We start from the raw sequence: 24,842 nt of genomic DNA on the forward strand, positions 1-24,842 counted from the left end.
ACCAAGTCTATGGTAATTAAATTTTTCTTTTTATTAAAACAAATTTATGCACTTATTATTTAGTACCCACTTGGGCTATTGATTTGCTTGAATATGTGCAACGATTTTAGTTTGGGAAGAACACCGTCCACGTTAGTAATCTCGTTGCTCATGTTAAAATCTTCTTTATTACTTTTTATACTAGTTGAATAATAATAAAAAAATCATCTATTTGCATTTTTAAATATTTTCAGCCAAATTTTTAGAGATGTATTCGGGATAGTTGCATATTTGAAAGATTTGCATTTGGAGAATAGATGATGATGAATAAAGATTTATGATTATTTGTAAAATAGGTTTGCTTTACGAAAATTAAGTACGTGTTCATAATTTTATCTTGAACGACCAGTAATTCATTTTTTGTATTTCAATTCTGAAAAACTAGAACATTTTATATATAGATGTAAACAATTTAGAATGATTGACTAGGCTGTAATTTGAATTTTAGCTACTTTGTAAGACATGTTGACCAGAAAGCTCAAATCTCAGTTCTCGCCAATGTTCAAGGAACTATGATCAAGTCGTTGACATGTGGCTTGTACTTGTCATTTCCGGTGTTACACCTCCAAGATCCTCATTTGAATTCAAATTTGACAATAGAGAAAACCTTATAATAAACTTATAAAAAACAAAAATACTCAAACTTGTTTAATTGAACTTCTTTATTGAAATTTTCTACAACTTTTCATATTTGTTCTTGGACAGTTAAATCCTTAAATAGTACGATTATTCAAGATACTTCTTTATTCAATCTATGATTTTTTTTTTCAGCAAATATAAAAAAATAACAACGTTTTGTAACATTTAGACTAAACCATGCACACAATTTCTTAATTTCTTATGCCGACCCTAATCGATAATGTCAAACATGTGAAAGGAATTGTCATGCGAAATACTCAATCATGTAAAAGCAAATTCTAAATCTTTTTAAGTCTAAGCAACAATATTTCAATTGTCTACAACTGAAACGAAGAACATCATCCGTAGGCTGCCGCTCAAACAAAAGAGTCAAAGAAAGTATTAAAACCGAACGAAAAATTCCAAAAGGATCCCAAAACATTCTTCTATAACCAGCATTTTAACTTCATCTTTGCACATACTAGTCATCACCAGATTCTAAGACTAGTATCAGTCTCTCCTTCGAGGTCGTCTAAAGAGATGTGAAATACAAAAAAAATCATTAAAATGATCAATTTAATAGGAAACACGCACGCAACATCAAGCATCCATCAACGTAGTTCTCAACACCTATCCTAAATCGCATTTGCCATCATTAATCTTATTATGTTATGTTCATTTCTCATTGTCTATTACTTTGTTTCTTATCTTCATACAAGGACTGAAGCCAGGCGTTGTCTCTCATATGACACCTATCAACTACCTCCCACCATTTCTTTTCAAATTCATCGCTCTTCCACGACCCGTAAATAACATCATTAATCTCATCCATTCCTAATTTTTCTCTTGCCTCATTCCTAATTTGTATTTACACTTAGTATATTAACTAAGTTCGACCACTCTAACAAACAATTAATTGTTTTGACAATGTCTCTTTTGGCATACCTCAGGCAGATATCATATGCACACTTGTTACATTATTGGTCAGAAGCAAGGCCAAGACTAAACATATGAGATGAACAAAGACTAAAGTTTTGTATTACACATGGTCAAAACCCCTGTTTTAGAAATCGCTAGGCGCTAGTCAGACGGTGATAATGGGCCTAGCGCCTAGCAAGAAAATCAGAGATTAAATAAAGATTAATCGATGACTAGTTTTAGGGTTATTAGATGAAATTAATAATAAAATAAAACATATAGTACTAAATGTATGTATAATTCTGTTTATGATAAAATGTCAAATAAAATATAAAACTATACTGTGATATTGTTTTTAGAATCATGGTAAACACATAAAAACGTAATTTAAAAAAAAAATTATGATTTTCATTGAAAGTTTGTACATTAGTTACTGTAAAACATCATAAACTCTTAATTTAAATGTCTAGATAAAAAAAATATGTATTTGGCTCCAAAAATAATCGGTATATACAAAATTAAGCAGAAATTAATCAGATTAGACGGGTTATAATTAAATTAGACAACCATAATCGGATAATCGATGCTAGACGGGGATTAGTCATTAATCAAGGCAGAAAGGAGGATCTAGCAATTTTGCGGAGCGTAATCGGTGATAGGCGGAGAATTTTAAAACAAGGGTCAAAACATAAGTGTATAGTTTTCCAGCCAAGAAGACTAAACAATCTCCTGATCTAAAGCCAATTAAGATATATATCTATATATCTACACAAAAAAAATCATGTGAACAATATGTGTCGAACTAATTAAGAGATATCTCTAAATTAAACTAGTAAGATGCATAGATGTCTTCGTCGCTGTTAAAAAACTCTCTTCTTTTTCGAGACCTCTTTTTGAATGGAAAGATTCTCTCTGGAGCACCACAAGGATGGATTGATAGATCTCCAACATGTTCGGACGTTTCTCTCGAATCATCCTTCGACGACCAAAGTCTAGTAATGCTGGACAAATCACCTTCATGCTCCAAAACATGTTCGATCTTGCATGTGAAAGAGCAGAACTTGAATTAACCCCACCGACATGTTTGGTGCAACCTTCTGTAGATCTTACACAGTCTCGCCATGGCCTCAACGCTATCACCTCCTTCCCTCCAACGAAACGGTGACTCTGTAAAAAAAGAATTTCAATCATGTGTTAGAATAAATTACCTTTACAGAAATTGATAGATGGGCTTGTTTGTATATATTTTTGTTACTTGAATTTGGTGACAATCAAAGAGATCAGAGATTTGCTTCAGTTCAATGGCGTTTAGATCAAACATGGTGGTCACCTGCATGAATTCAAAGATGCAAATTTTTATTAATAGTTTGAAGATATATTTTTTTTTTTATCAAACAGATGTTATCATTCCATTAAGATAGAAGGTAACATACAAAGTAGAAAGTGTTTTTAGGATATAACATAAAGGGAACAACAAAGAGACATAGGTAGATAGGAACAATCGATAGTAAAAGCTTGAGAGCTATGAACCGCATGCTAGGAAGCAAACTGGGACTTGTGAGATCAAGGCAAATTGATTTGAACTCCATGAGCAGGTCAATGGAGGAAGAGGTGGCCATTGTCTTGGATCGAATATTAAGTGGCGATGAAAGGTTCAAAGTTGACTGTCTCACCGGAGTGAGGGGGGCTACGTTAGGTAGAACTTTGAGAAGAAGTCGAGCAACGATAGAACTCGGAGGACCGAAAGCTACTGAAGTAGATGCAGGTCCAAGGTTGAATGAGAAGAACTTAAAGAGGTTGTGGTAACCACTACTCTTTGAAGTAGAGGTCATAATGCCACTAATCTTCAGGTTTCTGTGAGGGGGCTTCATAAAGCAGATGATTTGCAGGTTAGAGAGCTTTGCAATGAGGCGAGGTGGATAAAGGAGGCTGGTGAAAACAAGGTAACCCCAACATTGTAAATGTGGGATCATAATGCCAAGCTTCACCAAGCAGTCTCCCTCAAAGATAGCATCCCTAGGAGATCCGACAAGAACGGTTTTCAAATAAATCTCATACCGTTCTAACAATGATGGTGGCTTAAGGATCAGAAGCAGTCTTCGAACTAGTGATACCACTGAGCAAACCAAGCATTGATTAAGGAGGGAGAGAGTGGAGTTTAGACCAAACCTGGATTCACACTGAACTCGACACAAAGGATTTTCAAGCAAATTATAAGAATCCAATATTCTGCTATCGAGGGAGCCTCGTCTTGACCAAGCAGATAACATCGGGACTAAACAATCTGAACTTGATATAAAGCGGTTATAGACGGGTCGGGGAAGGTTTCAGTGTAGGGATGAATCATAGTCTAAGTAGAGTAGACTATCTACCAGGGTTCCAAATTAAGATTGGGGAGCAAACCTGGGCCAAAGAGATAGCGAGATTGGGACAGAGCAAGCCGGGGTTATGGTGTTCTTTTCCAAGATCTTCAAAGGCTCCGGTGTCAACACAGAGCTCCCGTCCCGCTGCTGCCAAGTAAAACACTTGGAGGGAAGATATAACTCCGAGGATCGGTGAGATGTTATGGTTGACTGTGGAAAAAACCAGATCGAGAGATAATCAACAAGAGAACCAGGGCATTCAGGGGGTTAAGGGGTGAACTCAGGCAGTTGGGTACTCAGACGAGCAGCCTCACGGAAGCGGATATATAATTAGGGTTTATAGATATAAATTAGAACATACTTGAACATGAGGTTGAATATGGTACGGATCTATGCCCTCCTGGCACACTACGTCGCAGGACTCGAACCTGAAGATGTTTTTGTGTTAACCACAGCTATGCTTTTGGCAGTTTCCATCTAAGTTTTCCTCTGTCAATACTTGAAACCATTTCGTTTTACTCATCATAAATCTCTGAGGAGAATCGATCGATGAATAAAAGAAAATGTTTGTTGTTGAGTAATAATGAATCTATGGAGATACTAATTATAATATTTAGTTACTAATTACTAATTTTATAAGAAAAAAAAATTAAGGTAATTATACAATTAATTATACATGTGTTAAAAATATTATTTTTCTTAACAAAATTAAAATCTTAACTATAAAAGATGACAAGATCAAGGGATTTCTTGTTCTGTTCCATGAAAGCAGCTGAGAAAAAAAGAAACCTGCCCTACGTCACCCGCATTTTCATTTAATGTGTTGTTCTGTTATAAAATGTCTTTTAAGGATCGTGCGCTACAACCGAGTCTGACTCTTTCACATTGTGTTCAGGTTACTTGTGTTCTCGCACTTTCTAAAAGCTTCATCCAACACATCAAGCAATATGGCGTTATAGGCGCTCTCTTATAAAGATGTTTCCTCACTCAATTTTGAAGAATGGAGACAGAGATCCGTGCACAGTTGAGCCTTAGTTGAATCTACATTAATATATATGAGCAATTTTTCTGCTTTCTGCATCTTTTGTCCAACACTTCAACACATCTTTTGTCCAAATATACATTACTATGAAACCTAACCTCCCACCGTATCTTTTTAAATTCATTGGTTTACTAGATATATCTGAGTATTTTTTTAAAAAATTAGAGATGGATCTTATTTTGTTTTTAACACTCAATTAACCATTAATTATACAAAATTCGATGTGTGTCAAATAGCCTAGTTATAAGCCACAATCAGAGTGTTGTTACCTGACCAATCCATTGTGTTGAAACGGTATCCAAAATTACCACTAGAAAACAAAAAGAATATCTGAATTGAATTCATTGCCTCCCCTAATTTTGCTGCTCAAATTATTATTGTATGTTATCCTATGTAAGTAAAATTCTTTTACGAAAAGAAAAAAAACGAATGAGTGTTAAGGTACATTCTACGTACATAACGACACAAATGCATTAGTTTTCACTTTTCACATTACCCTATTGGAGTTAAGTTAATACTGAATATTCATAGAAACAAGTACTTAGTCTACAAAGCCTAACTTACTGACCCCCGCATAAGAGATCCAAATGAAACGTTTTTTAGACCAAAATAAAAAATGTAAACTGAATAGTTAAGAGACAGTTACTCCACGCAAACTACACTGCTTAACTCTGCTACTCTTTCTTCGGAGGTAAGTCCAATTGAATTGATTAACACCTCCACTAAAAGCAAAAACACAAAGTCGTATCCGCCTCTGTTCCTCTTTTTGTGAGGGAGGTGTCCATCTGGAATTCTGTACTCTCTTCCTATTCGACCTCTTGTCCTAGCTTTCCTTGGAATAACATAACGTCTCAGCTTGCAAGCTAATGAACAAATTTTTTCCAGTTCACATATATTTTCCCCGTGGTTTTGTTTCAAGTGAATCAGCATCCTGCCTTCAACGTCATTTGCCTGCAAGAAATCAGAACTTTTAATTAATATAATCTGTTAAGAGCTCTCTTCTTGTTTTCATGATTTATCACTTCCATACCTGGATGAATGAACAGTCAACAAATTCTGTAATCTCATCGAGCCAAACAGCATTAGACCATCTCCAGCGATTGAAATCTTAAAAATTTCTAAAAAAATAAAAATAATAGTATTTTAATTGAAATAAGTGTAAATCAATAATAAATGTTTATGTGTATAAATAGTGTAAGCAATCATTGCTTACAAGAGCTTGAAAGTTTCCTCTTCTCTCTCATCTTTTTAATATTGTCTATTTTTTATTCATTAAAATTTTTGTAAGAGCAACTCACATTACTGAAATTGCTCTTAGGACATCTACAGCGGGAGAGTTCTTCCCCGTTTCTCAAAAAAAAAAAAAAATTAATATTTTAATATATAATCAATAGGAAGCTGACAAGTGTAGAATCAAGGTGAGAAGTGTTTTTACTGGAGAATTTTGAGAACGGTTCTTTTTCCTTCTCTCTTTTTTATATTATTTTATTAATTTTTAATAAAAGAACTCGGGAAGAGTAACGACCATGGCCAATCAACGAAAGTTTCTTGTTCAACAAGCAACTTCTTAACCGAAAACGAAAACCTCAAGAAAGTTAAGACGTACGAAGAGTGTCATCTAACTCCCAATGATTCTTGATTCGAGACACTAACCAAATTATTAAAAGTCTCTACTTCCCATGATTTAAAACCCTAGCGCCTTACTTACCTTGATTGTGTGTGCGTCATTGGAGATGCATCTCGTGCACACCGTTTCGCAAGAACTGAGTCCGAGTACGCGTCTTGTTCTCGACCGTGATTTACCTTTTCGAAGATTTGCACGAAATCTTCTTCCACCACCATCTTAACTGCTTCTCTTGTGATCAAATGAGAGCAAACGAAGAAGACGCTTTGCTCTTGTGATCTCTGCATGCCAAAATTGTGGGATTGTTCAAGAACGAGCGAATTGATCAATAGCATGGGGAGAGAAGAGATAATTCGAAAGCTATTATCAATCATATGTTATATGTGCTTCTGCCATTCACAGTCGAAGCTGACTAACCGATCCGATGAAGTAGGAAGAAGCTTGCTCCGATGAACTATGCAACAGATGAGAGAAGATAACTTCGAATAATGATCTACACGAAGAAGTTTTCCGATCTTGGGATTCTTGAAGGAGGAAGAATATGAGAGGGAAGCGAGAGACAGAGAGCGTTTGAAAGGATCATATATATGTTTATATATATGTTTCTTGAACTGAATTAAATTACGTACTGAACTGAATTGAATAATATTGATATTTCATTTTTAAGTAAAACTTATGAAATATAATATAAATATATATGATTAATATAGCAAATGAAACAAAAGTTATCAATATAATAGAGCTAATATATATGGACTATGATATTTACATACTGTATATCTATTGATTATAAACGTTTATATGTCTAATTAATTCAATTTGCTAAGAAGTTTATATGTAATGTAAATTAATATTTTATTCCGGGTTTTAACATCGAATTACAAACCAAGAGACCATCAAATTTTATATACAACATGTCTTCAGAGTTTGGAGAAGATATAACGTGGAATTACAAACTAATTAAGAGAAAGAGACCATCACTATTCTAACACTCCCGACTGTCCCTAACATCATGAATACATACAGCCCTCTTGACGACATCTGAAAACTAGAAAAGCTAAAAAAGCTCTGCTAAAGTCTTTTACCAAATCTTGCAACCTTTCATGTACAGTATGTTGAACGTTTTGATCAAAGCTTCTTGTCGCAACTCGATTGTTCCTGCACAATAATTTCAACATCAGACCTGCTTAACTTCATATGAGATGAGATCAAAGTGTGTTTTATGCAGACTGATTCAGAAAACAACTTACACATATATATGACATATCAAATGTTCTTATATATCTTCTTTTTACAATGTTCATATTTTTATCTTGAACGATTAGTAATTCATTTTTCATATACTTCAATTCTGAAAAACTAGAACATTTTAAATATAGATGTAAACAATTTAGAATGATTGACTAGGCTATTTAACTAATTTGTAATACATATTGACCAGAAAGCTCAAATCTCAGTTATCGCCAATGTTCAACGAACTATGATCATGTCGTTTACATGTGACTTATACTTGTGGTTTCCGGTGTTACACCTCCAAGATCGTTCATTTGAATTCAAACTAGTTAGTTGACAATAGAGAAACCTATTAAAATTATATACATACTCAAACTTGTTTAATTGAATTTTTCTACAACTTTTCATATTTGTTCTTGGACAGTTAAAATATTACGATGTCCTTATATACATACGATTATTCAAGATACTTCTTTACTGAATCTATGGATTTTTTTTTTGTTAACATTAAAAATTAAAAACGTTTTATAACATTTAGAGTAAACCATGCACAAATTCAAATGCCGGGCCTGATCGTTAATGTCAATCATGTTAAGGAATTTTCATGCGAAAAACTCAAATCATGTAATAGCAAAGTCTAAATCTTTTAAATCTAAGCAACAATTTTTCAGTTGTCTACAACTGAAACGAAATTACATCATCCGTAGGCTACCGCTCAAACAAAAGAGCCAAAGAAAGTATTAAAACCGAACGAAAATTTCCAAAAGGATCCCAAAACATTTTCTATAACCAGCATTTTAACTTCATCTTTGCGCATTCTAGTCATCACCAGATCCTAAGACTAGTCTCGATCAGGCTCTCCTTCGAGGTCTAAAGAGATGTAAATAAAAAAAATCATTAAAATGATCAATTTAAGTAGAAAACACGCACGCATCATCAAGCATCCATCAACGTAGCTCTCAACACCTATCCTAAATCGCATTTCCTATCATTAAGCTTTATTATGTTATGTGTTCATTTCTCATTCTCTATTACTTTGTTGCTTAGTTATTTCATTATCTTTCCACAAGCACATATTACAAAGAAAAAACCTATAGTCCCCCTAACCAAACAAACTAAAATTCATCCCTTGAAAATAAACTCAAACCTATATAGTGTCTCATTTAACTTGGCATGTCTCAGACATTGCACTAGGAGCACTTGTTAGGCTTGTAATTTGTTTCCTGCTTCGATAGCTAACATGGCTACAGTTATTATCGGTTGTGGATGCCGAGGGTTCTCAACATGTAGTATTGCAAAGCCAAAGACTACTAAACAATCTCCTGATCTCAAGCTAAGATATATTATCCAAAAAAGAAAATGTTGTGAACAATGTATAGAACCAAGACATATCTCTAAAACTAGTAACACAAGAAAGAGAGAAAAATCCTTTTTTATACCTGTATGCAAAGGTTTCTTCGAATTCGTCACTGTCATAAAACTCTATTCGTCTTCCAGACCTCTTCTTGAGTGGAAAGATTTTCTCTGGATCACCACATGGATGGAGCGATAGATCACCAACATGTTCGGATATCTTTGATCTTGAATCATCCACTGAACAATTTCTAGTGATGCTAGACAAATCACCTTCATGCTCCAAAACATGTTCCACCTCCTAAATAACACCAGTCTTTAGATAAAAAATTCATTCAGTCTTTTTTTTTTCCGTGACTTTTGAGAAAGATATATGAACAACAGGGGACCTTGCATGTGAAAGAGCAGAACTTGGAAGTGCAACGGACATGTTTAGTACAACCTTCTTTAGATCTTACACATCCCCGCCATGGCCTCAACGCTATCAGCCCCTTCTCTCCAACGAAACCATTATTCTTATTAAAAAAAAAAAGTAAGTGTTCAAGAAAAGTCCTTAGAATTCTAGAAAGATTAATAGATGGAGGTAATTGTATATGTTGTGTTACTTGAATTTGGGAACAATAAAAAATATTAGAGATTTCTTCTATGTAAAGACCGTTAACATCAAACAAGGTCACCACCTGCATTAAGTAATTCAAGATGAAGATTTTATAATTACGAACGAACATAAAATGTGATTAGGGTTTATAGATACGAAGAACATACTTGAACATGAGGTTGAATATGGTACGGATCTATGCCATCGAGGCACACAACGTCGCATGACTCGAACCTGAAGATGTATTTTCGGAAACCACAAGAATGCTTTTCGCAGTATCCATCTAAGTTTTCCTCTGTTAATACTTGAAACCATCTCGGTTACACATGATATATCTTTTAGAGAGAGAAGCTATGACTCCCAAAAAAAAAAGGAAAAGAAAATGTGATTGTTGTTGCGTAACGATGAATATTGAATCTATTAGAGATGTGGGAGATCAAAATAATTAGTGACGATGCTTATGTTTAATTTTCTAGGGTTTCACAAAGATAGGAAAATATATTGTAACTCTTTAACGATAAAAACAACATTCTTGGGTAAAAAAATATCATCAATTTTATTTTGGTAACTTGGTAAGTAAAATGAGGTGAGATAAATATAATAAACCTAATCTACAGGGGACTAAGCTGCAAGTCTGCAACATTTGTCTATACTGTATATACATATGTTCATTTCTATCATCGAAAGTAAAATTAAAAAAATTAAATGGCTTGAAAACGGAAGAGCTAGTGACTGACTGATCAGTGAGTGAAATTCCTGTTGGATTGTTGATGTTTTGAAGCATTGCAATGTTGCTGCGGATGATGTCTAACGTCTGATTGTCCCTAACATTCATGAATAAAACACAAACTCTTTTGATTCCTTTGTGAATAGAGAAACACCTGAAATTTTGAGTTAGCTTTAAAAGTTGTAGTTCAAGTCTTTTACCATGTCTTGGAGTCTTTCATACATAGCTTCTGGTCTGAAACTTAATTGTTCCTGCCATAATTCATATATATATAAACTTTAATCAAACCTGCTCAAATGCATAAATGAGATCAAAACAAGGGCCATGTTGACTTGATTCAGAGAACAACTTACAGTTCCATAAAGCCTTTGATGAGTTATGGATTGCCCCTGCAATGAGATTAACATAAAGAATCAGCAACACATCTCGGAGACTCTATTTCCAAAACTTGGTAACACACTTACCAGCGACTGTATGTTTGGATGGACAGTACAATATCCATTGCGATTTGAGGCCATCGGGTTGATTTGTCCCTGTGGATCACACAGAGGAACTAAGTTTGGATATTGAACCTTTTTATACTGTAAATGACTATTCTCGTATACCATTTCATGAGACATATGTTGGGCACTGAGGTAGTCATCTAGAATAGAGTATCTGTTTCTTTGTTCTTGCAAAGCGGTTACTTTCCAGACTTCTTGCAATGAATGTTCCTTCACAAAGAGAAAGCCAGGTTAGACTAAATACTGGCCTTAAGGGAAAGATCAAGAGATCAGTAGTCCACGAAACCATCTGAGAAGAAAACCAAACCTGTCCTGTGTCAGCTACATTATCGTCTTTGTTCATCTCATATGTGTTGTTCTGTTCTTCATGTATTGGAAGATCTTGAGCTATAACCGATTCTGACTCTTCCACATTTTGGATCAAGTTACTCTTGTTCTCACACTTTCTTAAAGCTTCATTCAGCACATTAATCACGGCGTTATAGCTCTCTTCAGATAAAGATGCTTCCTCACTCAATTTCAAAGAACGGAGACAAAGATCCATGTACCGTTGAGCCTTGGTTGATTCTACATCAATCTGATCAAGTTCCATGAATATTCTGCTTTTAGCATCCTTTGTCCAACGCTTCAACACATACTGAGAAGGAATACTAGGTTCCCCAGACATCTGCAGAACAATCATTGCATGCCTACAAAGAAAACCTTTGAACTCAAACAACCGACAGGAACAGACAACTTCAGATGATTCAGAGTCCCATCCCACAAGGAAAGCACGGTTCTGTTCATAATCTTGAACCCTGAAAGTCTTTTTGTTAACCTCATCTTCTTGACTTTCTTTCTTCGGATGACAAGCAACTCCTCCCAACACCTCCACCTGAAACTTCTTGAACATCTCACGCGTGTATACTTCAGCCATTTGCTTCCCAAATGGTGAAGGAGACTTAAGTCCGGGTTGTTTATACAATGTCTCAATCTCCGCTTTCTCTTCCTCTTCGTACCTCTCTTGTATCATCGTCTTGTATTGATCAAGAAATGATTTTAATGTAGTTTTCCTTTGAATGTATTTATCAAAAACAGAGTTCACGCTATCTGATCTTTGAGCTGTACACATTCCCGCTAAAGATACATCTTTCATATACACAGGAACCCAATGTTCCCTATCTTCATACAAGGACTGAAGCCAGGCGTTGTCTCTCATATGAAACCTATCAACTACCTCCCACCAATTCTTTTCAAATTCATCGTTCTTCCAAGACCCGTAAATAGCATCATTTATCTCATCCATAAAGCTTTTCTCTTGTCTCATAACATGACCAAGCTTTTCTGGCATCTGACCAAAAGTATCCCACATATAAAAACAATGTCTAGAAGATGGGAACACCTCCGAGACAGCTTCTTTGAGCGTTTGGTCATGTCTGGTAAGTATAACTTTGGGTTGGCATCCGTGCATTGCCTTCAACCATGCCCGGAAAGTCCAAACAAATCCAGATTTAGACTCGTCTGTTAATAATAATCCACAACCAAGCAACAGTAACTGTCCATGGTGGTTCACACCAGTAAAAGCAATAAGAGGCAACTTATACTCGTTCTTGATGAATGTAGTGTCAATGGATACAACATCACAGAAACAAGTATAATCCAATCTGCCTTTTGCATCAACCCAAAAAATGTTTCTTAGACTCTGCTCCTCGCTGAGATCAATGGAATAAAAGAAGAAAGGGTTCTCAACTTGCATATCCGTAAAGAAGTTTAAAAGTCTCTCCACATCCCCATCCTCTAGAGCTAAAAGCTTTCTGATTTTCACCTCTTTCACAATAGCACCGTTTTGTTTCTCAAGCTTTTTACGCCCACCCAACTCTCTCAAGGACTTGGCTTGACCAGTGAAGACTTCATGGTTATGTTCTGTTACCAAACTACGAATAACCCACCTCCCATCTTGCCTTCTCTTAACATGTAAACACGCTTTACAATCAGTTTTCGATGATGAACGGTTGATTCTACCTCGTTTTCTTGCTTGAGGAATGTTAAACCCATCAATACCTAAACCATTATCTACATCAGTCTTCTTGCTCCCATATCGCGTACAAACAAACTTGGCATCGATGAACTTCCCGGTCATTCTTGAACGACGACTAGCTTTTATAATGGTAGTGAACCCAACAGAGTTAGCGTATTCTTTGTAGAACTCAAATGCTTCCTCTTTAGATTCAAATTCTCTCCCTTCATTGATCTCTAAGTTAGTCCTATGATCATCCAACTGCACATTACTACACTCTCCTGACAGCATTTCTAAACCAATCCTCAATTAGTTCAATCCCTTCACCCCTCAAAACCAAAAGCTATTTTGATCAAAAGCATACCTGTTGATTGTTGAAACAAACATGATCAGCTTAGCTTCCAAGTTGCAAACATTAATGAGAAAAACATAAGCTTTACTATTTACAAAGACATTGTAGTATTCAATTGAGCAATTGAAAACTTAGTATCAGACAAAAACCTCAAAATGTAAGCAAAAACATCTTTCAGATATGGAAACGAATCACTGTAACAAAGAAAAGTCAACCATACAAAGTCCCATTATCTAAAATTCAGCTCGAATCATCGGACCCAAATAGTTATAACAGAGTATAAAACACCATAGAATGAAACTCATGTTCTACTAAACAAAACCTTGAAGCAGTGATTTAAGCAACTCAAAATGAAGATCTATAAACAGAGAAAATTAGAAACTAGTCCACTAAAGTGCAAAGATGATATATTTATTGAGAGAACTAATAAAGATAGATATGATTACATGATGATGATGATGAAGAAGAAGACAGGGGAGAGTGATGACCGGAGGCGAGTACAGATTCTATTTTCATCTCCGCGGAATCTTTGATCTTTAGGGCAAAAAGAGTCGGAGGCGTCGTACTCGCTTTTTCTATACTCGCGGTTCTCTTACCTCTTCTTCCGGTTATTTTAGCCTAACCGGATTCTTTTTTTTCAATAACCGGGAAAAATCTTAAGCCACACATTTTGTTTTCTGGTTATCTTGTTCCTAGGCTCTTCTTCCTCACGACTTCACCTACGCAGATGGAAAAATACGAAATTGGAGGAAAAAATTTTCTGATTTGATCGGATTGACAGAACTGTTCCCCAGGTTTTGAATTTTCTTTAATTGATTTTTGTGAATATATCTGATAAATCTTAGAGATTTAAGCTTCTGGTAGTTAGATTTCACAGTAAAGTTTGCGTCTTGTAAATGTTGATTGAGCTCGCTTCTGAGAAATTTGCAATCTTTCTCTCATTGGAAACCATAAAAATTGAAACTTTATGTAATTCCTTAGCTAAAATACGTGACTGGAATGTGAATTTAATTTAAGTCTATAGTCCACTGTGAGATTTTGATTTTCATGTCCTGTTTTGATTGATTAGATGGTGCATTACTGTGTGTGATCAAGATTGCTTAGTAAAAATGGGTTTAGCGGGTTGTTTTGGTACTTCTCCTCTTGTATCTATGGAACTGAGGTGGGCAAGAAGAAAAAAACCTGATGATGCTGCATCAGCATTGCCTCGGTCAATACCTGTATATATCTCTACGTTGAAGAAAGACATAAATATAGAGGAATTGAGGAATTTGTATTCACTTTGTAACCACTCTTGCAACCGTTTGTCCGAGAATGGCAGCAGCAACGTCGACAAGATTGTTGACGTGAAAAAGCTTCGTACAGCTATCTCCCGGAGCGATGTTGTTATCTCTGTGTTCTGCAAACCTCTTCATGATGCGGTTTTGTACTCTGAGGAAGATAATTTGTCTTCATCTTTGTATCCTTCAGAGTTTAGGAGACAGAATAAGGATGAGAGCTCTCTGGGAGACCTGTTGCAGAATGCGTTACCTCTCACTCCTTCTACTGGACAGCTTGTTGGATTCGGTCGTGCTTATTCTGATCATGGCTTGACTGCTTCTATCCATGATCTAATGGTATTTTTTAATCTGTAGATGGTCTACTCGAGCTGTAATACCTTCTCTTTGGTGCTAAGATGTGTAATTTGGTTTCAGTGTTTTCCAGGTTATACCTTCACTACAACGGATGGGAATTGGTAGACTGATAGTTAACAGAATTGTCAGGTGTGATGGTATTTTCCACTATGATTTTGCTTTACTCAAAACTCCCCTTGACTTTTTCTTAAAGGTTAGTTCCTGAACTAGCAAATTGCCTCATTCATTAAAAAACTGTTTTCAATAGGCATCTCACAAGCAGAGACATCTACGACATAGCAGCTCTCTGCTTCGAGGATGAAAGGTACCTACCATCATTACCTCTGAGACAACTAATACTCATCCTTAGCAACTTGTGAGTTTATTTTTTTTTACTGTATTCTTTCACGCTATGTTTAGGATCGAAGGATATAGACAGTGTTGTATATTTTAACCACGGATATGGTAATGGTATCTTGCTGATGATAACTTGAATATGGGTGAATTGGTATTAGTATGAGATTAGGTGGATGCAGAATCCTTTATGTATATATCTACTGATAAATTAACATGTTTGTCAGGCCATTCTTCAAAGCCTGTGGGTTTGGAGATGACAGGATGGGCTCCACGACGATGATGTTCACGAAGAGCTTGGAGATGTAAACCTCAAGCGAGAAGCGAGAAGGCCATTGGATTTTCAGAAACTGCAGGTCAAAGCAAGTTGAATGATCTCTAAAACCTTGTTTGAAACTCTCTGATGATGATCAAAGGAAAAGGTCAAAGATTCATTGTCTTTCTTGCATTTGGATTTGATATCTAGTGGTTACTCTCTCTCTTCTCGTTTATGGAAAGCAAATCATATACTTAAAAGTTTGAATGTTCACCCTAAGTTGCAGTGAAGAATAAGTAACTTTCGTCTGTTTTGGTAGATGGAAGTGTATATCTAAAATTGAAGACGATTATTTTAACGCATTAATTTTTCCACTAGATTAGCTTGACACAAAAATCATTATAAGATTATTTTCGAAAACAATAATTAGCGCAATTAGTAGAATAAAGAACTCCAAATCTGGAGACTTTGTAGGTGAACTTTTTCCATAGTTAACAACATATAATTGTTTTTATAGTTGAAACAAACTATAGAAGATGATATTTTTTTTTGTGACAGCAATATGAATTTCAAGAATATTTCTGTGTGAATAAAGTAATTGTACCTTTGATAATTAAACCTACAAATAGCAGGAGACCCTTTTTCCGAAGAACACATATTCTTGGGCAATAATGTCAGGGTTTAGATAACCATAACTTATTTCTCTCTTTGTTCCCCCTTTGAAGAAAATTGTAGAAATATTGGTCTTAAGAAACTGATGAATGATGCCAACAAAACTTTCTCAAGAATGTTTTTTTTTTTTTCAAGAAAGTATTTACTTTTGGTTGAATCTTAAAGTTAAAAGTTACTACTCTCTACAAAAAAGAAAAGAAGCGTGTGTGTTTGTTATATTAAGTAAAACTCTGTTCGTATGAATGTTTCTGTTTGATTCGATAATAACTATATGCTTCTACAACTATATTTTACAAGTGATGTTTGATAACTCATCCCATTCGTATACTTTCAGTCCTTTGCTAACTTTTATAATATACTCCTTCTGTTTCACAATACATGATTTTTTTGAATTTTTTCTTGTATCACAATAGATGATTTTCTGTATATTTTTATTAATTAATACTAAAATTTACAAATTTCAAGAATCATTAATTGAGAATTTAAAACTTTGATGAATTACTATTGGTTAATAATTATAAAAATATGTTATTATGAATAATAATGTATTTATTGCTAAACATTACATATTTTTCTTAATGTGAAAGTGTAAAAAAATCATCTATTCTAATACAAAGGGAGTACTAAACACTTTTATTATGTTCTCACGGGAGTCGGGACGCTATTATTATTCCCAAAAAAGTTCAAACTAGTGAATGTATGAATTCACGGATCTATGTTAGATCTTCTTTTTCTTTTACATATACTACAAAAAGAAGAAACTATATGTATATTAGTTATATAGTGACTTCTCTTAGCATAATAAGTAATTTCTTATTAACATGTTTGATGGTTCAAATGATGGGCCTGCTAAAACTGATGATCACGTGCTTTACACACTAAGTCTATATGCTAATCAGTTAATGTAAATATGTATATGTGCTTTACACACTAAGTCTATATGTTAATGTAATTATGTATATACTTTTTGGTCAATGATGACTTGATCAGGGCTGAAGACTATAGTTTATATGTACTTTACTTTTGGTCCGAATATAATATTTATATTTCAAAACATTTTGTGGATACTAATTAATCTTTTCTTTTACAACGGATACTAATCAAACTCATCATGCTTTACGAGCACTGAGCACGTATATACGTGGTAGATCTCATCATGTTTGGTTTTATTTATTTACGTCAATGTGGACATGTGCGCGATCTATGTCATTTGAAGTTTCCGTATGATAAAATGATATATTTATCGATAAGATATATAACAATTTTTACAACAGCACTATAAAGAGGGTTGGCTTTTTACAGGAATGTTCATACATGAATAATTTCAACCATATATATAGTCGAACTCGTAATTATGTAAAATACACTTATTATCTATAGATCCACAATGGATTACATCGTATAAATTGTGAATAAAAGGAGAATATGAACTGAAGAGACTTTTATTGATATTACTTGTTTGACTATATTTGATACATTGTGTTGATAATTATACTACTTAAGAACATTCTAGATCTTTGATACAATGTAGGATCTTGTTACACTTGTCAATCATCGAACTACTCTTCTTCTGATAGGATGAGACTAAAACGGTTTGATATTACAATGTTTAGAGTAGGATCAGGTTTGGTCTGCTGTTCTTTTTGTGTAACCTGCGTTTTTGTCTTCTTCGGTTGCAGATGTGGTTGCAGTGGAGGACTGTGCACATTTGACTTGTCGTGGTCTTGATGTGGACTCTGATATGAGGCTTGGGCCGTATATCGTTGTTGGGCTTGAGGCTTGATATTAACATTCCCCCGCAAACTGAGTGTGGGAGGGAGTCGCACATGCAGTTTGTGTCGCAGCTGCTGGAAGGATGGTCTTCGCAAAGACTTGATGAAGATATCAGCAAGTTGTAGTTCGGCCGGGATATGTTGAACTTCAAGGAGACCAAGTGCCACCTGCTCGCGAACATAGTGATAATCAGCGTCAAAGTGTTTAGAGCGATTATGTAGAACCGGGTTTGCGGAAAGATGCACAGCCGAAAGGTTATCACATTGAAGGAGAGTAGCATGAGACTGAGAGATGCCTAAGTCACGCATAACAGAAGCAATCCAAGTAAGTTCCGAAGCAGTAGAGGCAAGAGCACGGTATTCGGCTTCTGTGGAGGACCGAGAGACAGTAGGTTGCCGTTTTGCAGACCAAGAGATAATATTAGTACCCAACAGAACACATAATCCGGAGGTAGAGCGACGAGTATCCTTGCATCCAGCATAGTCACTGTCGCTGTAAGAAACAAGATGAAGAGGACTGTTTTTGTAGAGATGCAGACCCATTTTGGAAGTCCCACGAAGATAGCGAAGAATGCGTTTGAGAAGGGCAAAATCAGACACAATGGGGGGAGTGCATCCGTTGACATATGAAGTTAACAGCAAATTGAATATCAGGACGTGTAATGGTCAAGTATTAAAGTTTCCCAGCAAGACTCCGGAAGTAAGACGGTTCAGAGAATGGCCGTGTATCGTTGAAGACGTGGTCAAGACGTAAGGGCAGCGGAGTGTTGACAGAGTTACATTTTGCCATACTAGCATGATGAATAATTTCTTCGGTGTATTTCTCTTGATGCAGGAATAAGCTGTGGGAGTGAACTTGTGCTTGAATGCCCAAAAAAGTAATGAATGTTCCCTAAGTCTTTCATTGCAAAACGAGAGCTAAGCTCAACAATGAGAGATTTAAATAGTGCAGGATTTGAACCTGTCAATAGAATGTCGTCCACATACAACAATAGAACCATCGTGTCACCATTCCGCCGGTAAGTGAACAGTGAGGGATCAGCTTTACTGCAAACAAACCCGAATTCGAGGAGATAGTTGCTGAACTTGTCAAATCATGCCATGGGGGCCTGTTTTAATCCATAGAGAGCTTTGCGCAATGAGCAAACATGAGTTGGTTTGCTGACATCCTCAAAACCGGGAGGTTGAACCATATAGACATTCTCTTGTAAATCACCATGAAGGAAGGCATTCTTGACATCAAGTTAAGTAATATCCCAGCTCTTGGCTGTGGCAACAGAGAGAACAATGCGGATAGTGGAAGTCCACACAACTGAACTATAAGTCTTAGTAAAATCCATACCAGCCTCTTGGTTAAAACCTTTAGCCACAAGTCGTGCTTTCAGCTTGTTGACAGTACCATCAGCATTGAGTTTTACAGTAAAAACCCAACGACAGCCCAATATGTTCATCTCAGAAGTCGGAGAGATCAAATCCCAAGTATGATTCTCAAAGATGGAGTTAAGCTCATCTAACATAGCTTGCCTCAAACCAGGATGTTTCAACGCTTCTGCAACCGTTTGGGGAAGAGAAGGGATTGTTTTACTCGCAACAAGGGCATAACGTGGATTAGGTTTATGAACACCAGATTTAGACCGAGTTGTCATTGGATGAAGAGATTGAACCGAAGCAGAATCATCGCGAGTGGAAACTTCATCAGGAGAGTCAAGTACCTCATTAGTCACAGTAGAGTGATCAGGTGAGGAAGAGGGAGAGGAGCTACGCGCAGCACTCGTAGGAGAATCATCACAACAAGTAGAATCCTGAGGATAGTCGACAACATATTCAAGCCACTGGGAATCATGATGAGAATTTGTGATATAGGATGGGAGAGCAAGCAGAACACGAGTCGGGAGAGATGAATCCGCAGCCTGCCAAGCACCAAGGGTTCCAGTTTTATGAAGGGTGACCAAATCCTTGTATCTGTCGTGGAAAGGGAAGCATGTCTCATCAAAGATCACATGGCGACTAATATAAACACGACCAGTAGGAGGATAGAGACACTGGTAGCCTTTGTATTATGCGTGGTATCCAAGAAAGACGCACTGAAGAGATCGTGGTTCAAACTTGTGTTGTGTGGATGATCGCAAACAGGGATAACACGCAGAGCCAAAGATGCGAAGGAACGAGTAATCCGGCTTGCTCTTGAGTAACAATTCATGCGGACTCTGCTGATTAAGAGACGGTGATGGAAGCAAGTTACTAATAAAGTTGGCAGAGTAGAAGGCTTCGATCCAAAACTTTAATGGGGTTTTACTTTGAAAAAGCATAGACAAGCCAAGCTCGGTGATATGTCTATGTTTACGTTCAGCCATCCCATTTTGCTCTGGAGTTGAAGGACACAAGAGCAAATGTTGAATGTCATGACTTTGTAGATGTGTTCGAAATCGTGTACTAATAAACTCACCACCACCATCACTTTGAAACACCTTAATCTTCTTACCCAACCGATTCTCAATTTGTTTTTGGAACACCATAAACACATCGCAAAAATCAAACTTAGACTTGAGAGGAAATAACCAAGAATAGCGAGAGTATTCATCCAAAATAACTACATAATATTTGAAACCTTGAACAGATACAACCGGTGATGGACCCCAAAGATCACAGTGTAATCGATCAAGTGGTTCCTTAACAGAAGAACTAGAAGAATAAAAAGGAAGCTTAGTGCTCTTTCCCATTTGGCAAGGTTCACAAACGGAAGTGGTGCTGCTCTTATTAAAGGTAATAGCCTTGCTGGATTGTAGGAGTTGAAGAAGTTGGAAGTTCACATGTCCCAAACGTTGATGCCACACAATATCACTGGCGGTAATCTGACGGTTAGAGTAGAAAGCTGCAAATTCTGCATTCTTCAACACATAAAGCCCTTCACGACGTGGTCCTTTGGTCACAACCCTCTGAGTTGGTAAATCAATAACATATACATAATTAGAATCAAAGAAGACTCCACAAGGGTAGTCATCACACAACTTGGAGACCGATAAAAGCGATTTCTCCATGGTTGGACAGACAAGAACATCATAGAGTGGGATACTACCTGTTGGAGTTGTGAGCGTAGTAGAACCAACATGAGTGATGGGTTTAAAGGTTCCATCAGCCACCATTACATTCTCAGAACCGTTGTACGGAGTTGCCGTCTAAAGAGACTTAGCAGTAGAGGTAATGTGAGTTGTGGCTCCAGAATCAGTAAGTAACCCATTCCTTACCACTTGGATCAGACAAACGAAGAGCAGCAAGAGATTGGGGAACATCATCACTTTGATAGGAATTGTCAAAACGATTCCAACATTTGAGAGCAACATGCCCAATACGACCACAAATTTGACATACAGGACGAGATGAAGAACTACCAGATTGAGTCCAGCCAGATGAGCTCACCTGTTGAGAGAAACCGCGGCCACGAGTGGAGTAGCCACCGCGACCTCGATTGTTACCACGACCGCGCAGTCCCGAGCCAGAGCACCCCCCACGGTGAGTATGGAAGGCAAGATGCAGGGAGACATCGGAGGGAGTCTCGTACGACTGGAGCTTCGAATCGTAGCCGGAAATCTCCAAAACAACATCGTTGAAGGTAGGAGCAGGAGTACGAGACATTGAGCTCTGAAGGACCGTTGAGATTGGGTCATATTCACGGCCCAGCCCATTAAGAAACGTGAAAATCTTCATGTTTTCATCGACCGGTTTCCCAATGGAACTCAGATTATCACAGACGGCCCGGAACTCACGACAGTAATCAGTAAAGGTTTGACCTTTGATGTTAAGGAGTTGAAGATGACGACGGAGATCAAATTCCCGGGCAACAGAACTCTTGTTAAAATTGCCGGCAAGGGACAACCAGACATCTTGAGAGGTGGGTAAGGCATGAACAAGACCGAGCACCTCTTCAGTGAGTGTACCAAAGATCCAGGACTTAATGAGCTCGTCGGTGCAGATCCAGTCTTCATACGATGGATTTGGAACTTCGACAGCATGATTGTTGGTGCTAGTGACTAGAACAGCGGAGGGTTTCGGGACTGACCCATTGACAAAACCAAGAAGCTTCTGACACCGAAGCAACGATTCGAACTGGGTTTTCCAGAGGAGATAGTTACCATCACTTAGTTTGATGGTAACAGAACTAGCAACATGAAGGGTGGACGGAAACAGATAGGAACCATAACCTTCTGCCATGACAGCACCTGTTAAGGTTAGAGAAGCTCTGATACTATGTGAATAAAAGAAGAATTTGAACTGAAGAGACTTATATTGATATTACTTGCTTGACCTTATTTGATACATTGTGTTGATACTTATACTACTTAAGAACATTTTAGATCCTTGATACAATGTAGGATCTTGTTACACTTGTCAATCATCGAGCTACTCTTCTTCTGATAGGATAGGACTAAAACGGTTTGATAGTATAATGTTTAGAGTAGGATCAGGTTTGGTCTGCTGTTTTTTGTGTGTAACCTGCGTTTTTGTCTTCTTTGGTTGCAGGTGTGGTTGCAGTGAAGGACTGTGCACATTTGACTTGTCGTGGTTTTGATGTGGACTATGATATGAGGCTTGGCCGTATATCGTTGTTGGGCTTGAGGTTTGATATTAACATATATATATATATATAGTCACTATGAAGTCCTTACACTGCAATCAAAAAGAGTTCATATTATATACTAACTCGCGGTCATCCACTTTTTATCTATTAGAGGTAGCTTTTGATTGTTGATCCACTATATCAAAAGATCATCATAAAATTAGGAGACAGATTTCAAGTTTATCACTATAAGTTTAATCATAATTAAACCATTATAAACATCTATAAGTGTAAAAACATTTGGGTTGTGATTATTTTTTCAGATTCTAAATTAGTATGGACTTGGGTAAGAGATTTTCCACACTTTTAAGTATATATAATTGGCATATATTTCTTTGTTTTTAGTCTTAAAGACACCAACGGGCGTATATTTCTATGCAAGACTAGGCATAGATATGATATGTCATATGTGTAACGTTCACATGGGCCGGTTACTTTTTTTTTTTTTTTTTTTCCGTTAAACCTTGAATATCCATTTGTGCCCGGCTGCCCGCACAAACACAAATCATACGGTTTACGACTAAATGATTTAATTAATAAACCAACCATCAAAAACAATGGGCCAATGCAATCGACATAAATAAATCAATAAATAGACAAAGTGGAGAGAAATGAGAAGGAAAAAGATGGTGAAGAAGACGAACTCTTGACTCAGCTTCATGTGTTTGATTCCTAGCCATGTGCACTGTGTACCTACCATAATCTATTGACTAATCAATACATATACATAAAGAATGGAACTTCGATGATATAACATAACTCCTTTAAAATATATATATATATATATATATATTTAACATAACTCTTGTAAATACATGTTTACCTTATCTATAAATAGGTTTATGGATAATGTTTTATTATGCTAGAATAGTGGGTTTATATAGTCTTCAAGTAAATATACTTATAGAGTTATAGTTATCTAGATTTGATCAATATACAGAAAATATTTGACTATATCTACTTGGTTAAAGACTTGAAGATATCTTAATTTGCTAAAACAAGTAGCAATGATATTTTAGTTTGTTTGGGTCAAAAGTGAGTATATTGTCTTTATCTTTAACTATATAATAACATCAAATTTTGATTGTATAAACTTACTTATAAATATAGACATACGCCTGTCAGACTATTAAGTTAGATTCTCTTCATCATAATTCATCACACACACTCACACTCACACTCACTCACTCTCTCTCTCTCTCTCTTCTATCCGACAGTCACTTAAATGGCATTTTCCCGGCATATACCTGACGGCAAGACCGCCGCCACAACCGCCGTTACTAAGAAGAAGTCCGATGTCCCAACTCCGCCGCCCAACTGCTGCGTCACGTGTCTTGCGAGACTCATCAGGAAACTGAAGAGAAAAGGAAGGTTGCTGCTGGCTACGACGGCTCGGAGACAAGCGAGCTCGTTGCAATGCCGGTACGATCCACTGAGCTATTCACTCAACTTCGACGGAGGCGCGTGTGGTTCACTTCCCGATGATGAGGATTATTACTTTCGGTTCTATGCATTTTCTTCGAGATACGTTACTACTAATACTTTTAAGAAGAGACCATCACTTCCACGTGAATCCTTCTCTACCGCTTCACATGAGTTCTAGTGATTTGTCATTTGGTTAGCTTGGATTTTTAGTTTCTTAAATTTAATTAAATCTATCATTTGTTGTTCTTAATTGAAGTGTACTAAAAAATGATCTTCATTATTAGTAATTTGGACTTTGGACAAAGTTAATTATTCTTGTTTTATGGAACATAGATGTAATTAATTGTATAATAACCTGAAACTTGTAGCCAAGTATTTTTGTTATCAATTAACGGTTGGTGGAAGTAATGTATACATGTGAGAATAGTATAACCCGATTAAACTAAAAAGTGAAATTAATTACATATTTGGGTAATAGTGTTTAATTGTTTATTATTCCTTTCATAATCAAACAATTTGAGGAAGTACGTACCAGACGCAACGTTAGCGTTAGGCCTGAGATTATTATTCGTATTTGTATCGAATCCATTCCTAAAAAAACGGATATTCGGATAGGGTTGGACAAAATAACCAGTAACCAAATAACCGATCGAACCGAACTGAAAAAAATCAAACTAAAACCGAACCAAAATTCTTCAAATAACCGAACGGTTAGTAAAATCCTATATTCAACTTAACCAAAACCGAACCGAACCGAACCAAACCGAAC

At 36.4% G+C, this 24,842-nt stretch overlaps 5 protein-coding genes and 1 pseudogene across 9 annotated transcripts; 2 read left to right on the forward strand and 4 right to left on the reverse strand.

Moving 5' to 3' along the window:
• Positions 1–2,404: 2,404 nt before the first annotated feature.
• LOC104723033 (uncharacterized) lies at positions 2,405–4,461 on the reverse strand (annotated as a pseudogene).
• Positions 4,462–8,462: 4,001 nt separating this feature from the next.
• On the reverse strand, positions 8,463–10,108 carry LOC104723034 (uncharacterized; the record flags this gene model as incomplete). Its single annotated transcript, XM_087474009.1, has 4 exons — positions 8,463–8,707; positions 9,277–9,491; positions 9,580–9,870; positions 9,956–10,108. Coding segments are annotated over 4 exons (678 nt in total), but the record flags the coding sequence as incomplete, so codon positions are not given.
• Positions 10,109–10,320: 212 nt separating this feature from the next.
• On the reverse strand, positions 10,321–13,939 carry LOC104723035 (protein FAR1-RELATED SEQUENCE 1). 2 transcript variants are annotated; one of them, XM_010441325.2, is made up of 7 exons: positions 13,813–13,939; positions 11,326–13,378; positions 11,121–11,228; positions 10,980–11,048; positions 10,869–10,904; positions 10,716–10,766; positions 10,321–10,602 (listed from the first exon to the last, which is right to left on the reverse strand). In XM_010441325.2, the coding sequence occupies exons 2-7, from the start codon at positions 13,303–13,305 to the stop codon at positions 10,345–10,347; spliced, it is 2,502 nt and encodes an 833-aa protein (XP_010439627.2). In that variant the 5' UTR covers positions 13,306–13,378; positions 13,813–13,939; the 3' UTR covers positions 10,321–10,344. The 2 variants fall into 2 exon arrangements, with proteins under 2 accessions (XP_010439627.2, XP_010439628.1); XM_010441326.3 differs by having other exon boundaries at positions 10,321–10,612.
• Positions 13,940–13,990: 51 nt separating this feature from the next.
• LOC104723036 (GCN5-related N-acetyltransferase 3, chloroplastic) lies at positions 13,991–15,907 on the forward strand. Of its 4 annotated transcripts, none has more exons than XR_002034023.2 (5): positions 13,991–14,160; positions 14,436–14,982; positions 15,061–15,129; positions 15,248–15,304; positions 15,561–15,907. XR_002034023.2 is itself a non-coding variant. In XM_010441328.2 (5 exons), exons 2-5 carry the CDS (start codon positions 14,476–14,478, stop codon positions 15,640–15,642), a joined length of 705 nt encoding a protein of 234 aa, XP_010439630.2. In that variant the 5' UTR covers positions 14,009–14,160; positions 14,436–14,475; the 3' UTR covers positions 15,643–15,907. The 4 variants fall into 4 exon arrangements, 2 of the variants coding, with proteins under 2 accessions (XP_010439630.2, XP_010439629.2); XR_015571817.1 differs by having other exon boundaries at positions 14,009–14,160; positions 15,248–15,355; XM_010441328.2 differs by having other exon boundaries at positions 14,009–14,160; positions 15,071–15,129.
• Positions 15,908–21,255: 5,348 nt separating this feature from the next.
• LOC104727894 (uncharacterized) lies at positions 21,256–22,242 on the reverse strand. Its single transcript, XM_010446956.2, has one exon. It carries the CDS (start codon positions 22,240–22,242, stop codon positions 21,256–21,258), a length of 987 nt encoding a protein of 328 aa, XP_010445258.2.
• A 1,539-nt stretch (positions 22,243–23,781) lies between these two features.
• LOC104723037 (uncharacterized) lies at positions 23,782–24,477 on the forward strand. Its single transcript, XM_010441329.3, has one exon. It carries the CDS (start codon positions 23,874–23,876, stop codon positions 24,249–24,251), a length of 378 nt encoding a protein of 125 aa, XP_010439631.1. The 5' UTR covers positions 23,782–23,873; the 3' UTR covers positions 24,252–24,477.
• The last annotated feature ends 365 nt before the right edge of the window (positions 24,478–24,842 follow it).

Source organism: Camelina sativa, chromosome 11, assembly GCF_030686135.1.
Source record: "Camelina sativa cultivar CO46 ecotype springtype chromosome 11, ASM3068613v1".
NCBI classification, from domain to species: domain Eukaryota; kingdom Viridiplantae; phylum Streptophyta; class Magnoliopsida; order Brassicales; family Brassicaceae; genus Camelina; species Camelina sativa.

Coding starts and splice junctions, on each gene's coding strand:
- LOC104727894 (XM_010446956.2), bottom strand. CDS start 22,242: ATGGCAGAAGGTTATGGTTCCTATCTGTTTCCGTCCACCCTTCATGTT.
- LOC104723036 (XM_010441327.2), top strand. CDS start 14,476: ATGGGTTTAGCGGGTTGTTTTGGTACTTCTCCTCTTGTATCTATGGAA. Junction 14,983..15,070: donor CTTCTATCCATGATCTAATG/GTATTTTTTAAT, acceptor AGTGTTTTCCAG/GTTATACCTTCACTACAACG. Junction 15,356..15,560: donor ATACTCATCCTTAGCAACTT/GTGAGTTTATTT, acceptor CATGTTTGTCAG/GCCATTCTTCAAAGCCTGTG.
- LOC104723035 (XM_010441325.2), bottom strand. CDS start 13,305: ATGCTGTCAGGAGAGTGTAGTAATGTGCAGTTGGATGATCATAGGACT. Junction 11,049..11,120: donor AACATATGTCTCATGAAATG/GTATACGAGAAT, acceptor TGTGATCCACAG/GGACAAATCAACCCGATGGC. Junction 10,905..10,979: donor ATCCAAACATACAGTCGCTG/GTAAGTGTGTTA, acceptor ATCTCATTGCAG/GGGCAATCCATAACTCATCA.
- LOC104723037 (XM_010441329.3), top strand. CDS start 23,874: ATGGCATTTTCCCGGCATATACCTGACGGCAAGACCGCCGCCACAACC.